Source organism: Macrotis lagotis, chromosome 7 (assembly GCF_037893015.1).
Source record: "Macrotis lagotis isolate mMagLag1 chromosome 7, bilby.v1.9.chrom.fasta, whole genome shotgun sequence".
In the NCBI taxonomy this organism is placed as follows: Eukaryota; Metazoa; Chordata; class Mammalia; order Peramelemorphia; family Peramelidae; genus Macrotis; species Macrotis lagotis.
In genome coordinates this window covers 190,757,612-190,773,616 of record NC_133664.1, presented here as the reverse complement: position 1 = coordinate 190,773,616, position 16,005 = coordinate 190,757,612, and the positions used below count along the sequence as shown (strand labels likewise).

The 16,005-nt window shown below is 33.7% G+C and overlaps 1 protein-coding gene across 2 annotated transcripts in view; it reads left to right on the top strand.

The window, feature by feature from the left end:
• SLCO1C1 (solute carrier organic anion transporter family member 1C1) overlaps positions 1-10,214 on the top strand; it is a 118,264-nt gene extending 108,050 nt beyond the window's left edge. Inside the window, exons 12-16 of one of the 2 annotated variants that reach the window (XR_012470160.1) lie at positions 3,618-3,802; positions 5,377-5,441; positions 6,695-6,812; positions 7,496-7,796; positions 10,055-10,214. Coding sequence is in view for 1 of the 2 variants with exons in the window: in XM_074194321.1 (XP_074050422.1) it covers positions 3,618-3,802; positions 5,377-5,441; positions 6,695-6,812; positions 7,496-7,715 (588 nt within the window). In the remaining variant the exon portion in view is untranslated. Of the gene's footprint in view, positions 1-3,617; positions 3,803-5,376; positions 5,442-6,694; positions 6,813-7,495; positions 8,165-10,054 lie in introns of those variants that run through there. The other variant, XM_074194321.1, reaches the window with a different exon arrangement.
• Positions 10,215-16,005: the final 5,791 nt, after the last annotated feature.

The window sequence follows — 16,005 nt, the reverse complement described above, 5'->3', positions numbered from 1 at the left end:
GGAATTTATAACCAAGCTAGAAATAGAGTACATGAGAAATTACAAAATGAATGATTTGACTATGTTAAATTAAAAAGTGTTTGCACTAATAAAACCAATACTGCCAAAATTAGAAGGAAAACAGAAAGCTGGGAAACAATTTTCATAGCTAGAAGTTTACATGTATCTGATTAAGGTCTCCTTTCTAAAATATATAGAGAATTTCATCAAATTTATAAGGTCATTCCCCAGTTGATAAATGGTCAAAGGATATTAATAGCTAGTTGTCAAATGAAGAAATTACCTATATTTAATCATATGAAAAAATACTCCAAATAATTAATGATCACAGAAATGCAAATTAGAACAGCTGTGAGGTTCCACATCACACCTATCAGATTGACTAACATGACAAAAGGGAAAAACAATCAATGTTGGAGAGGTTGTGGGAGGAGTGGGACATTAATGCATTGTTGGTGGAGTTGTGAACTGATCTAGTCATTCTGTAAAGCAATAGAGAACTATCCCCAAAAAGCATACCCTTTGACCCAACAATACAATGCTAAGCCTATATTCAGAGGAAATCATAAAAAAATGAGTGAAGTCCTATATGTTCCAAAATATTCATAGCAGCTCTTTGTGCAGTGGCAAAGAATTGGAAACTGAGGGGATTCCCATCAATTGGGGAATGACTGAACAAGTTATAGTATATAAATATTATGGAATACTATTGTTCTATAAGAAACCATGAATGATTGGACTCTAGAGAAGCATGGAATGAATTACAGGAACTGTTGCTGAGTGAAGGGAGCAGAACCAAGAAAACTTTGTACACTTTAAGAACAACATTGTGAGTTGATCAACTTTGAAGGACCTGCTGTGGATAATGCTATCCCCACCCAGAGGAAGAAAAACAAAAGAAAACAAAAAACCCTACAGAATTTGAATGAATACTGTATTCACTTATCTTATGTGTTTCCTTCCTATCTCATAGTTTTCTTTCTTTTCCCTTAATGATAATTCCTCATACCAAAAATGACTAATCTGTAAAAATATTAAACACAAATGTGTAAGTACAATATTCATCTGACATCATTCATCACCATTGAGGAGAGGGTATGGGAAGGGAGGGTGGAAGGAAATTATGTAACTTAAAAATATGCATATGCATGGGATGAAATTGGAAATATTTTATAACAGATAATTGAAGAAATAAAATAAAATATCAATTGAAAAAAAGAATTGGGGGCGGCTAGGTGGCGCAGTGGATAGAGCACCAGCCTTGGAGTCAGGAGTACCTGGGTTCAAATCCAGTCAGACACTTAATAATTACCTAGCCATGTGGCCTTGGGCAAGCCACTTAACCCCATTGCCTTGAAAAATCTAAAAAAAAAGGAATTGAAAAGTACAGTATCTAAAGGAATAAAAGCATGATAGCAAAAAAATTAAAAAATAAATCAAGAATAATTTACCATTTTCCATGAGCAAAAACAATGGAGATTTTTCTGTGTGTATTTTTATGTATCTGAAATGATATCCAACTCTGACTCCTGAATCTTTTCTGCTCTTTCTAAATTGGTTCATTTCCCGGTAAACATTTATGCTGCTATGTTGAAGATTTTCCTAGAGATATGATGACCCATGGTGTCTTTGGTTGCATTTTGGGTGGAACTATTGAATGTTTCCATTTAATAAGTCAAACTAGATAATGCCATTAATTTTTAATAATAAAACTTAATAAATAGAAAGCAAAGCAATCATGAGTTAATGTGTCCCATGACCTAGGATATACTACTCTCCCAAAATGCATATAGTGTACTTTTTGGTAAGCATAATCACAAGCTTTTTAAATTGAAATTTCAATTTTATGGAATAAAACAGGTATATGCATAAACAGTCCATTAAAAAGATGATTTTTCATGAAATTACAATCCTATTATAGACATTCCTTTGATATAAAGAGCAAAATTATAGGAAGATTTTATTTTTTAATTCTCTCCTCACTCTGCCCTTGAGATAGCTACCATTAGACACAAATAAATACATGTGTTTGTATATTTGTATAAGTATATGTGCATATATATATAGGCAAAATTACTCTATATATACTTCTATTCATCAGTATTTTTCTTTGGATGCAAATTATGTCTCTCTTTATAGGTCCTTTACAATTAATTTGGAAATTTATAATAAAATAACATTCATTCAAATTTCTTAAAACAATGTTGCTGTTGCTGTATACAATGTTCTCTTGCATAATCTTACCAATAAGGAGCATGAGTAAGGAATATGTGTGCTTGGAATAATTCATAACTCTGAACTTCTGGTCTTGTTCTTTTTAGTTTCCATCAGATACAGTCTTTACTACAATTTACTCAGAGGCAGAGAAACTTATTCTAGGCTTCTCTGATCTCCCGCTATGCTTGTTCTCCTACTGGACCACCTAGAGAGTACTAAGTTGTTTCAGTGAAAACAAATCCCAAGTATGGAATCTGCAAAATTTGTCTAGAACTGTTCCCTTTGGTGGGTGGGTTTTCAGGCAGCTTTACAGTCCTTTACAAAATTAGTTAGCTATATTAAAACATGGGATCAGTAGAACTTCTCCAGGTCTGTACTTTTGAATGAGGGGTTTATGAGGGAAGAAGAAAATGTCAGTGCTGGAAAGGTTTTTTCCTGTCACTATGTCACCATGTCACTCTTCAAAGGAGTAGTCTGCAGCAAAGACTGAGGTCTTCCTGGGTTCCACCTTCAAGAATTCTCAGTACCAATCAGATGTCCGATTTTGCCTCTTTGTGATATGGCTTTGACCAGTTCAACAACTTCAAATCAGTCTCTTATGTGATACCTCTCTTGGCCTGGGAAACACAAACCTATTTTTGTTCCCTCTAATTCATAAGCATACTCATAGCCACCAGTGAGTTCTCAATATTAGAATTTCCCAGCTTTAAATCTTAACATTCTCATGCCAATCTTAGATAAATTAGATTCTAGAAAACAGGATAATTTGATCTCATATATTATGAATAAACATTTTTCCTCTGGGGGTTTAAATTTAAATGTTATTCAAACAAGTGTCTATCCCTTCTAATCAATAGAATTGTCTCAATTAGAAAGGGTCAACACTTTCCATAGCAATAAGAATGAATCAATCAATAAATATATATTAAATGCCTACAATATTCCAGATACTCTTCTAAGGTTTGAGGATATAAAAAGAGGTAAAATATAATCCCTACCCTAAACACATAGGAGACAAGAAGGTAAGAAAGATGATAGGTTGTAAAAACAATTATAGTCTTTGCTCAGGACCTATGCTATTCAATAGAACACTGGATAGGAAAAAAATTAGAAAGAATCTGAATTTTTGTAAAGGCAAATGAATTTCAGAATGCCAGTTCTTATAAGGAGTAAATCCTTAAGGGGCAGTGATCTACTGTTTCTAAGTGAACAAATCCAGATCCATTTTTGTGTTTACTTTTTTATAATTTGTATTATTTGCATGATTTATCTATTACAAGACAAAGCTACAGGTATTTATCCACCCCCATGATCTACATTTGTACAGTTAGCTTTGAAAAATTAATATTACAAATATTTCTTCTTAAATAATTTACTGAAGCTTTTATTATATTTTCCAGATATTTTACAATTGCACCTGTGTAGGAGTTACAGAATCTATATCAGGAAATTCTTCAGGAATGGTGGGCAGATGTCAAAAAGGAAATGAATGTTCAAAAATGTTTCTTTATTTCCTGGTAATATCAGTCATCACTTCCTATACTTTATCTGTAGGTGGCACACCTGGGTATATATTGCTTCTAAGGTGAATACAGTTATTTTTTTAATATAAAATTTAACATAACCTTATGATAATAGAGAGTATCATATGGCATTATTGGCATAATAAACTCAATGTTAACACTATTAGTAGTATTATTTTCCTGAATGTAGGTTAGGAATAATAATAAATATGTTCCAACAACTTTGAGGAACAAATATTATTTTATTTTACCTAATATTTCTCTAGTAATACTTGATAAGTTTTACTTAAAAAATTATAGATGTCGGGGCGGCTAGGTTGCGCAATGGATAGAGCACTGGCCCTGGAGTCAGAAGTACCTGAGTTCAAATTTGGCCTCAGACACTTAATAATTACCTAGCTGTGTGGCCTTGGGCAAGCCACTTAACCCCATTTGCCTTGCAAAAACCAAAAAAAAAAATTACTGGTAATGGAGATAGTGAGTACACCTGTGGTTTCATCGGTTTCTTAGGTCAGGAAATTTCCATTACCAATGCAATTAGCTATCTTCTCTATAAAGTATGACTTTGCTGGATCAAAGGGTATATCACATACTATAGGTTTCCTCCTTAAGGATATGAGCTCTCTCTCATCACATTCAGCTTAGATCAATGTATACCATGGAAACAATGTAAAGACTAACAGACTGCCTTCTGTGGGGGGTGGGAGGAGGGAAGCAAGATGGGGGGGGGGTAATTGTAAAACTCAAAATAAATAAAATCTTTCCAAAATTAAAAAAAAGATAAATTAACAAAAAAAGGAAGTGTCTTGGTGGCAGGAAAAAAAATAAAGCATGACTTTGGAGATTTACTTAGAGCACAGAAAGATTAAGTGACTTACTTAAGATCACATGGTCAATACAGTAGTAATACATGGAATGGAGTAAGGAAGACTTGAGTTTTAATCTGACTGCAAATACTTACCACTTTTGTGACCATGGGCAAGTCAGCTAACAACTATTATGTTTCAGTTTCCTCATCTATTATTCCTCCTGATAGGATTGTGTTGTAGCCTGTAGATCTGGCTATTTAAGAATCTGCTACTCCTGGGAAAACTTAATGATGATTATATCCATCAAAATGCAGCTTAACATGCAGGGAAATGAGATTTGTGCTTAAAAAAAAATTCCAGCTCCTTTAGTTCCCTGAAGATAGTTTTGACAATCGTGAGGCAGAATTTTCACCTTTGTACCATATCATACTACCACATAATAAGGCACAATGAATATTATTTATTATTACCAAATTCTGATGAAATTTGCCTTGTGTTCAAAAAGATAATAGACTATTTATAAAGTATTGTTGTTAATTTATCATTAATTCTCATTAATTAATTTAAAATGGAATTGTCTGTTTCAAAACTCTTAAAATGATTTGTAGTGTCAATATTTGGGGAATAAAACCTTTTTTGCATATACCTTTGTTCATTTGAATATAACAGTGACATCTGATTTGTAGAATATAACTTATGTGATTTAATGTTTATTAAACAAGTTGTATTGAAATACAGTTTATTTTTTGCACAGGGATATTTATTAACAAGTACTTCTACCTTGAACTAATTTATTGTCTCATTAATCTCATTTTTATTACTTTTAGGTCTATTAATCCACATTTTAAATCATTTGCCTTGGGAATCTATACTTTAGCAATAAGAGTCTTTGGTAAGTACAATTTATCATATTTATTTTTTGGCATTTATTCAATATATTTTGCATAATTAACTTTGGTAATAAGTCAATATTAATGAAAAGTCTTTATGTAAAATTGGTCTTTGTTTTTTTTCTATCTTATCTAGTTTCAGCAACTACCTGGCTGTCCTCTCTATATACCTTTTCTTTCCTCTCTTCCTCCAGAACCCTTAACTTAAACCAATCAATTCCATTGTCCATGGAAGAAGTATACCTATCCTCTTCTCTGTGGTCCCATTCACCACCCCAGTTACTTTGTAGATTAAAGTGTCCTAATTTCCTATTGTGTTTTATGCCTCTGTCCTTCCTTCTTTGAAATCTCAGTTCTTAGCACTATGCTCACACAAAGTGAACACTTAATAAATTCTTTGTTTATTCATTTATTTATTTATTCATTTCCAAATTGTCTTGCAAAACTGTCAGACATGACTAGTTCAGTGATAAGAATTAAATTTGATTCAGTTTTAAACAATATTTATATCAAACTGTTTTATATATATATATATATATATATATATATATATATATATATATGTTTAAGATAAATCTAGACATAAATATGCTAGCTACAGTTATAATCTAAATATAATAAAACTGGGGCAACTAGGTGGCACAGTGGATGGAGCACCAGCCCTGGAGTCAGGAGTACCTGAGTTCAAATCCGACCTCAGACACTTAATATTACCTAGCTGTGTGGCCACCTAACCCCATTGCCTTGCAAAAACTAAAAAAAAATAATAATAATAAATAAACAAATAAATAAATAAATATAATAAAACTGATAAGTATTAGAGATAAAGTAAGATACAGCATTGTGGCTGGCTCTTTGCATGAGAATAGAATTTCTATTCATATAGATCCATGACCCCAAATTTTGGCTATTTGAGGAAAAAAAGGATCATCTACTTGAATCATCAAGTCAATGCTTCAAATTCCATATTACTTAACTAAAAATTCAAAAGTGATTTAACTTTTCTGAATATTAAAGAAAATTAGACTGCCAGATGGTCCAATGAAGAGTGTGCTGGACATGGGGGTAGGAAGATCTGTATTCAAATCTGGAAATCTGATTTTGCTCTAACACCCTGAATGAGTCACTTAAACTCTCTGCCTCAGTTTCCTCATCTATGAAATGGATATAATAATAGCACCTGACTCCAAGGGTTATTGTATGGATAAAATGAAATAATATTTGAATTTTAATTTATCATATTTTTTCCTTGCAGCAGGAATCCCAGCTCCAATATACTTTGGAGTGTTGATAGATACTACATGCCTTAAATGGGGAATTAAAAGGTGTGGATATCAAGGAGCCTGCAGATTATATGACTCTTTTGCCTTTAGGTACTAATCTTGTTGAATTCATGCATTTTATTAATATAGCTACTGATTTATCAACATTTTTACAGGGCAAAATTTATTCCATAGTTTTGTTATTGATTATATGAAATTTGTTGTTTCATTTGCAAGTTTAGAGTGAAGTTTGGGAATGAATTAATATCATAAATGAGAGTGACACATTCTTGATTTATTTTTTGAGTCATTTGTAGATAGCTTTGATTTTCATTATGGCTGCCTAAGGCATTCGAAAGTGATTTACAAAATAATTTTTTTTAACAAGGAACTTATGTTAGAAGTGATTTATCAACTAAGTAACTGAAAAATGCTAATTGAAAATAACACTGGGGGTGGCTAGGTGGTGCAGAGAATAGAGCACCGGCCTTGGAGTCAGGAGTACTTGGGTTCAAATCCAACCTCAGACACTTACTAATTACCTAGCCGTGTGGCCTTGGGCAAGCCACTTTACCCCATTTCCTTGCAAAAACTAAAAAATAAATAAATAAATAAATAAATAACACTGCTAGGTCATCCTATTAGTAAAGTTCTTTCCTAGGCTGTTTATGTTCATATAATTAATATTATTAGTTGGAAATAAAATTACAATGTTTTATTTGTTTTTCTGTAATTTCAAAATAAGTAATCAAGATAAAATTATAAAAAATTATCTTTTAAAAATTTTCTTCTAGGTACATATATCTGGGCTTAACCGTATTACTGGGTACCATGTCTATTTTCCTCAGTATTGCTATGCTTTTTGTTTTAAAGAGGAGGTCTATTTCTAAAAATGGAAACCTTGCAAACAAAGAAGATGCAATGGAATCTATAAATAGCAAGAAAGAACATCATACTAACAGTGACCATATTTTTGAGACTCTCTATTGGCCGGCCAAGGAAACACAACTTTAGGACAAAGTAAATTCCTTGAGAGGAACAGCTATTACATTTTTGGATTCATATCACTAGAAATTAACACAGGGCCTGGCATAGGTATGTAATTCATTCTGGTGACCAAATAATGGCAATATCAATATCATACTTTTCAGCATTCAAGGAATTACATATATAAATTTATTTTGACTGATTCATTATATGTGTAATTCTTCATATCAAAATATTTTCTATATATAATTATAAATGTAAATGTTGATTTAGAATTTATGTGGTACAAAATATAATAAAAGCAATCTTTAGGAAATTCAGATGAGGTTATAAAGAAAACTCCTCTAAAAACTTTACTACACCAATTCTTACCCTGAGTCACTCATGCCTGCCAAGTTTGATCTCATGTATAATGGGAAGTTAATTAACTTTGGAAAGAATCTTTATTCTTACATTATTTTCTAATTTTAACTTGTCAAATACTTCATTAAACATTGCCTTGCACATAAGTCTAAATAAATATTTTTGAAATTGAATTAAAATTTGATAAAAGTTGTGCTTTTAAAAATCAAAATGAACTTTTTGGATAATAGAAAGTTTATTGCTAGTTTATTTCTCTTTGAATATCATTTCAATGGCTATTCCATTTCCACAAACCTAATTTTGAATTTTATTCCCTTTGGAATAATTAAAAAAAACACCTTTATGTCAAAGTCTGAATGTGAAAGTTTATTATAAACTAGCATGTTGTCAATATACTCATCTTTTTCATAAATCATTTAAATATTTTACTTATTGTAATAGATATATCAAAGGAAGTTGTCAAATAAAAATGTTAACAGATGCTTCAATGAACAATTGACATATATTCCATTATAATATTTCATTTATAATGTGTAAAAGTATTCATATTCTTTCTACTTGCTTATCTTCTTTTAATTATCTATTACTAAAACTTCTGCTTTATGAAGACATAGCACGTTATTTTTATGATAAATTTGCTTCTATTGGTATGAATGCACCCTACGAAAATGTCAATTCATCTTTTTTAACTTAATGATGATTAAAACTATTCAAAAGGGAATTACTTGTAATCAGATGTTGCACATGTGAAAAATAAAAATAAAATACAATCGAATGTCAGTCCTAAAATTTTCAAATTATCAAATCATTCTAGTCTTTCTTTTATTTTCTCTCTCTCTCTCTCTCTCTCTCTCTCTCTCTCTCTCTCTCTCTCTCTCTCTCACACACACACACACACACATATACACACAGACACACAATTCTATCTCTGTAATCTATTCCTCCCTATCAAAGTTTCTTTGCGTCCAAGATTGACAAGTAGTTTGTATTTTTATTTATATTATGGAAAAGATCAAAAATGGAAGGCTCTTCAAGTCTTCAAACACTGTTCGAACTTTAAAAAGTCCAACTTTTATGCTTTGCAAAAAAAAAATTATCTTTCTATAAAAACTGACATGTTATAAATAGGAATTTTTGAATGCTATTTTATTTTTCCCCAAGTGTATATTAAGAAGATTTTTAATTTTTTTTCAAGATTTTGAGTTCCACATTTTTCTTCCTCCATTCCCTCCCTATTTCTGACTATCATAGGCAATTTGATATAGTTTATAAATGTGCTACACTACCAAACATATTTTCATAATAATCACAGTTGTGGAAGAAGAAACAGATGAAAAGGGGAGGGGAAAATCACAAGAAAGAATAAAGTGGTAAAATTGCTTTGATCTGTGTTCAGAGTCCATCAGTTCTTTATCTAGATAAGGATAACATTTTCCTTTGAGAGTCTTTAGGATTTGACTTGGAGCATTTTGTTGCTGAGAAGAGCTGAATCATCCATAGCTGATCATCACATACTGTTGATGCTGTGTTCAAAGGCTTTCTGATTCTGTTCATTTCAATTTGCATTAGTTGTTCAAGTCTTTCTAGGTTTTTTTTCCTACCTGTTCATCATTTCTTATTATTAATAGTTTTCTATTACATTCATTTACCACAGTGTATTCAACCAATCCCCAAATAATGGACATCCCCTCAATTTTCAATATTTTGTCACAACAAAAAGTGCTTCTAGAAATATTTTTTCACAGTAGGTACCTTTCCATTTTTTATAATTTTTTGGGGGATACAGACCAAGCAGTAGCACTGCTAGATCAAAGGGTATGCACAATTTAGTTGCCCTTTGAATTTATTTCCAAATCGTTCACCAGAATGTTTGCATCAGTTCACATCCCCAGCAACAATGCTATGATGTCCCAGTTTTCCAGTATCCCCTCCAATATTGATAATTTTTTCTTTTTTGCTGCCTGACAGAATCTTTCAATTCCTATTTTTCCTTCTTGTTCCAGGTTATCAGGACAATTTTCCTTAATAATGTCTTGAAAGATACTGTCCAGGTCCTCCTTTTGATTATGGCTTTCAGGAAGTCCAATGATTCTGATATTGTCTCTCCTGCATCTATTTTCCAGGTCAGTTGTTTTTCCCATGAGTTTATAATTTCTTCCCTTTTTGTTCTTTTGCATTTGTTTAATTGATATTTGATATATCAGGAGTCATTAGCATCCACTTGCCCAACTCTAATTTTTAAGTCATTTTCCCCCCTCAATTAACTTTTGTATTTTCCTGTCCATTTGACTAATTGTCCTCTTTAAGGAATAGTTTTCACTGGATTTTTGTATCTCCTTTTCTATTTTTACTTTATAAATACTTTTTCAAACTATTGACTCTTTTTGTATCAATTTCATATAATAGTATTCTATAATCAGATTCTTTTTGTTGTTTTTTTTTGCTCATCTTTTTTTTTCCTTTTTTCTTTGACCTATTTCCTTTCTTTTAAATATGAGCTCTGTCCAGGATGAAAAAGGCATTGTCTTAGGCTTCTTGAGGCAGGGGCTACAGGCCATGGCTGTTTACCTGGTGTTGCACAGATGTTGCCCTGAAGCTCACATGGACTCTCTTATCTGGGAAATTGCTAAGGGCTGGAGTAGGGTTTGACTGGAAGTCCTGGAGGCCATAGGGGTCTGAATTGGTTTTGAGCTCCTGTCGTAGTGCTTGTGGGTGTTAGGGCTATTGGGGGTGTCTCTGGGTTTTCTTGGACCTCCACTGATGCACTTGGCTATCTGGTCTCTGAAGGCTGCCTGCTTGTTCTGGGCTAGCTTGAAGTAAATTCAGATCTTGCAGTTTGAATATATCTGCCTACCTGAGGCACATGAAGGCTTAGTTATTGGAAGATGCTTGTGCACCAAGAACTGTACATGGATGTCTGGCCTGTCTCCCCAGGGCTACATAAAAGCACTGGTTGGCTTTCAGAATTAAAGTCTTCTGACTCCTTTAGCCACACCAAGACCCCTTTGGAGTCCCAGTGTTAGTGCTTGCTAGCTCCATTATTTTGGGGTTCAGGGTCTTCTAGTAGTTTGCTGAAGTGGAGCTTGCTTCTGGTGGACTAAGATGCTTCCTGGCCTGAACTGTGTTCCCCTTTACTGGAGTGAACTGTATCCCTCCCACAGATCCTCCAAATTTCCTAGGTCAAAAGATTATTTCACCCTATCCTCTATGCTGGCTCTGCCATTTCAGGATCTATCTCATGCTACTTCATGTCTACTTGAAGGTGAACAGAGGAGAGATATAGCAAGGATTTTTATATTCAAGATAGGGCAATTAATTAAATCAATTTTATCCTGAGCACTGACTAACTTGATATTTGTAACATTGCTATGCCAGAGACAGATAAGTGATGCAATGAGTAAGAGTACTAGACTTGGAGTCATAAATATATGAGTTCAATTTTTTTCCTAAAAGCTAAATGGGACAGCAAGGTAGTACAGTGGATAGAGTCTCTGGAGTCAGGAAGACCTGAGTTCAAATTTGACCTCGGCCACTTAATAATTGCTTAGCTGTGTGACCTTGGGCAAGTCACTCAACCTTATTGCCTTAAATTTTTAAAAAAGTATAAAAAATTTTTTAGAGCTAAATGATTGTATGACCCTGGGACACTTGCTTAACCTTTCTTAGTCTCAGTTCCTTCTGATAAAAGTCCCATTTCTCAAATATATAGGAAAAAAAGTAAATTCATTTTTTAAAAAGTAAGATCCACACCCCAATAGATGAATGATCAAAGGATGTGATCAGGAAGTTTTCTGGAGAAGAAATCAAAACTATCAATAGTCATATGAAAAAATGTTTTAAATCAGTAATCATCATAGAATTGTAAACTAAAACTGGGAGGGACTGATTAATATTATCTATTATTAATCATATCTATTAATTTGCCTAACATGATGAAAAGGAAAATGACAAATGCTGAAGGTAATGTGGAAAAATAGAGATACAAATGCACAGTGGGTAGAATTGTGAACTGGTCTAATATATTGGAGAAGTTTGGAATTACACCCAAAGGGCTATAAATGACCTTTGAGCCATATCACTACTAGGTCTGTAACTCAAAGAGATTTTTTAAAGGGGGGGGGGAATAAAAGAACCTCTATGTACAAAAGCATAGCAGCTCTTTACGTGGTGGCAAAGAATTGGAAGTGGAGGGGTGCCCATCAATGATGGAATGGCAAAAAAGTTGCAGTATATAATTGTGATGGAATACTATTGCACTCTAAGAAATGAGAGAATAATGTTTTTTGGATCTAAAAATAGTTATATGATCAGATATGAAGTGAATAGAACCAGGAGAGCCTTGTAAATAGTAACAACATTATGGTAATGATGATCAACTAGGAAAGACTTAGCCATTCTGCTCAAGATGATACATGATAATTCCAAATACTCATGATGAAAAATAATTTTTACCTCCAGGGAGAAAACTGATTAATTCTGTGCTAACTGAAGTGTCCTTCTTCCCCTCTGCAACATGGCTAATATGGAATTGTTCTCTATGACTTCACATGTGTAATAAGGTATTGATAAGGTATTGTTATCTTTCTCCATACTTTTTTTTATCCATTGATAGATTATCAATGGATAAAAAAAAGTATGGAAAGAGAAAATTTGAAAATCAAAATTTTAGAAATGCTAAAAATAATTGAGTTAGTTAATTTTTTCCAAAAAAAGAAATATTGAAAATAAATGCTTACTGTTGTTGGAAAATAAAAGAAGCATAATTGCTGTAAAGAAGAAAAATTTTCTCCTGGTTTTCAAAAATAAAATGACGAATAGACTCACAAATCATAAGCTAAAGATTCTTTTCTGGAAAAATTCTAAATTATATTTCCAAAAGAATGATTAACATATATTAGGAAAAGAAAGAAGAATTTACAAAAAGCTAATAAAACTTCTTAAAAAAATTAATGACAGATTGCTCTTATTTATTTTTATATCAGGGTTATGAGAGCAATACATTGGTAGAAAGGTAGGCATTTAGTTCAACTAAACATTAGCAAAGTATTTGACAGTCTTTCGTGCTTTCTTATAAAGAAGATAGAGAAAAGTGAGCTAGACCATAGTCCATTAGATGATGAAGCGGTTGATTGGTCAAACCTATTAGCAGTTTAATATTAACTTAGAAGGACATTTCAAAGTTGTGTGTTTTGTCCCTTGCTTCTAAAGGCAAAAATAAGGAAGGAGTACTTTTGATAGATAATAGCTTTTGCAAAAGCATAAAAATAGAGAGTGAAATGCCAAGTTTGAAGAAGAGAGATTAGGTCAGTTTGACTGAAACATAGGGAAGGGAAATAATAAGCAATAAATCTGGCAAAGAAGTTTGTAGCAGATTGTAAAGTAAAACAACCAAACTGTTTTGTTCTTTTTAAATTTAATTCTAGAAGCATTAATGAACTTTATAACATTTTTGAGGAGGGCAGTGGCAAGGATAGTCATATGCTTCAAGAAGATTATATTGCCAGATTTATGGAGCATAAGTTGTAGGGAGGGGGGCTTGGAAATCTAAAAAGCAGCTAGGATTATTTTATGGCAGCAGATTGAGAGGTGATAAAGGTCTGAGCTGTGGGTGAATGTTGTGAAAGTAAAAAGAAAGAGATGGATCAAAGAAATATGGAAGTAGAATTGACAAAAGATAATGATTGATTCAAAATAAAGGATGAGAGAAAAGTGAAAAAACTAGGCAACTAAAAGGATGTTATCTTTGACAGAAATTGGAAAGTTTGAAAACATATCATATAATTCTGCTTTGCATATGGTGTTTGATATACCATTGTTATAACAAACATTTGGTGACAAAAGTCTGGAATTCAGAAGATAAATAATTGTAGATTAATTGTAGATGTGGAAGATAATTATCACATTGCCTATGAAATCTCATCAAGAGGGAGTATGTAGGAGAGATCCAAGATGGAGACTTGGGCAGGAGTGTAGTTTTGGGAAAGGACATGAATAAAAGTCTGGCAATGCAAACATGAGTCAAAGGTAAACCCTAAGAGAATAGTGTCATGAAAATCTTGGTAGATGGGATTGTCCTAGAGAAGAGTATGGCTGGTGGTACCAATTGTTGCAAAAAGAAGACCATTTGGATTTAGCAATTAAAGGAACAGTTAATCTTGAAGAAAGCCACTTTATTTTGAATCCTGAGCCTTGCCACTAGATTACATACAGCTGACAAGTCAGGGGAAGAACGTGAACAGAATGAGTATAAACTTTTTTCTAGGAATTTGACTGTGAATCAGAGGAAGGATGATAGTTTAATGAGAAAAGAGTATAAAATTAAGAGTTTTGTTTGCTTGTTTGTTTTGGTTGAGAGGAAACATAGGTATGTTTATAGAAAGCAGGGCAGTAACTAGTAGGTAAGGGGCTATTGAAGATTAGAAAAAGAGAGAGGGAGAATCACCAAGGAAGCAAACACCCAAAGGAAATAGAAGATTAATAAATGTTCATATAATGAATTAAATGAATTGGCAAAAGGTCTTCCCAAATAAAGAATATGGCAAGATTTTTCTTGAACTTGGCTTTCATGAGTAGGTTGTCTATTTTCCAGAGATGCTTTCTTTTGCCTTGTACTGATGTCTTTCCCCATTTCGTTTTCCCCTTACCACCATATATTCTCATTCCTTATGAAACACCACTAATTTGTGATAAAAATTCAATCACATTCCTGGAAATAGAATACCAATATTTTCTATTCAACATCTGTCCTTCTTCCATGGAGTATGTTAAAGATCCAGGTACGTCATACCCAAGAACTAGACAAGTTTGGCAAGACCTCAGAGAGAACTAGAGATTCAGATGAGAATATGAATTGCTCTCCAGCACAAAAAGACTTCTTTAAAGAGATCAGGATGAAGTTTAAAAATCAAATGGGGAAGGGGTGGCACAGTGGATAGAGTTACAACTTCTGGTCAAGATGGTGTAGAGAAGCCAGACACTGACTTAAGCTCTCCTGGCTCACCCTCAGAACTAAAATGAACCAAGCCTCTTCACAGAATTTGAACTCACAGGACTGAGAGAAGAAACTAGCACAGCAAGGTTTGTCACAGAGTGAGCATGTGCAAGCCAGGGTCAGATCGCAATAATCCAGCACAGGAGCAGCAAGGGGAGGCCTGGGAACTAACCTGAGAACAGTGTGGATGCTCAGTGTAATGATTAGACATCTATCTAGTCAGTATTGCTGGTCCGGAAGACCAGGGCGGCAACTCCCCATGTTTTCAGCAAAGTCCCTGTGTTTCTAGTTGAGTCCCCTCCTCCCCCACATTCCTGTGGGAGAAAGTGACTCTGCCCTGAACAAATGCAGGAACAGCAGAAACAGCTCCCCCACCCCATCCCCCAGGCTCAAGTGTGGGCAGCAGATCTCCCCCAGTGCTGATTGAGGATTAACTATATATATTAACTATATAGCCCAAGGGTCCAGACCATATTGTTCAAGGATAACTCAGATCCTGTGCCCTCTTCAAACACCCAGTAGGCCTGGGAGTAGGTCACTAATCAGGGTCATAGACACTCCAGAGAAAGAGTGTGGCTTCCCACTTGCAGTTACCAAACCCAGTGAATGTACCCCCTAGGGATTTCAACACCAAAGATCTTTAAACCAGTCTGCCTCCCCCCAGCACAAGATTCTAGGAAAAGGACCCAAAATGAAGAAAGGTCAACGGAAAGTGGGGTCCATTAAATATTACCTTGAAAAAAAGGATCCTAACAGAGAGAACTAAAGATTCAGAGGAGAATATGAATTGGTTTCCAGGCCAGAAAGACTTCTTCAAAGAGATCAGGAAGAAATATAAAAATCAAATGGGGAAGGCATGGCATAGTGGATAAGAGCACCAGCCCTGGATTCAGGAGGATCTGAGTTCAAATCCAATATCAGACACATGATAATTACCTAGCTGTGTGACCATGGGCAAGTCAT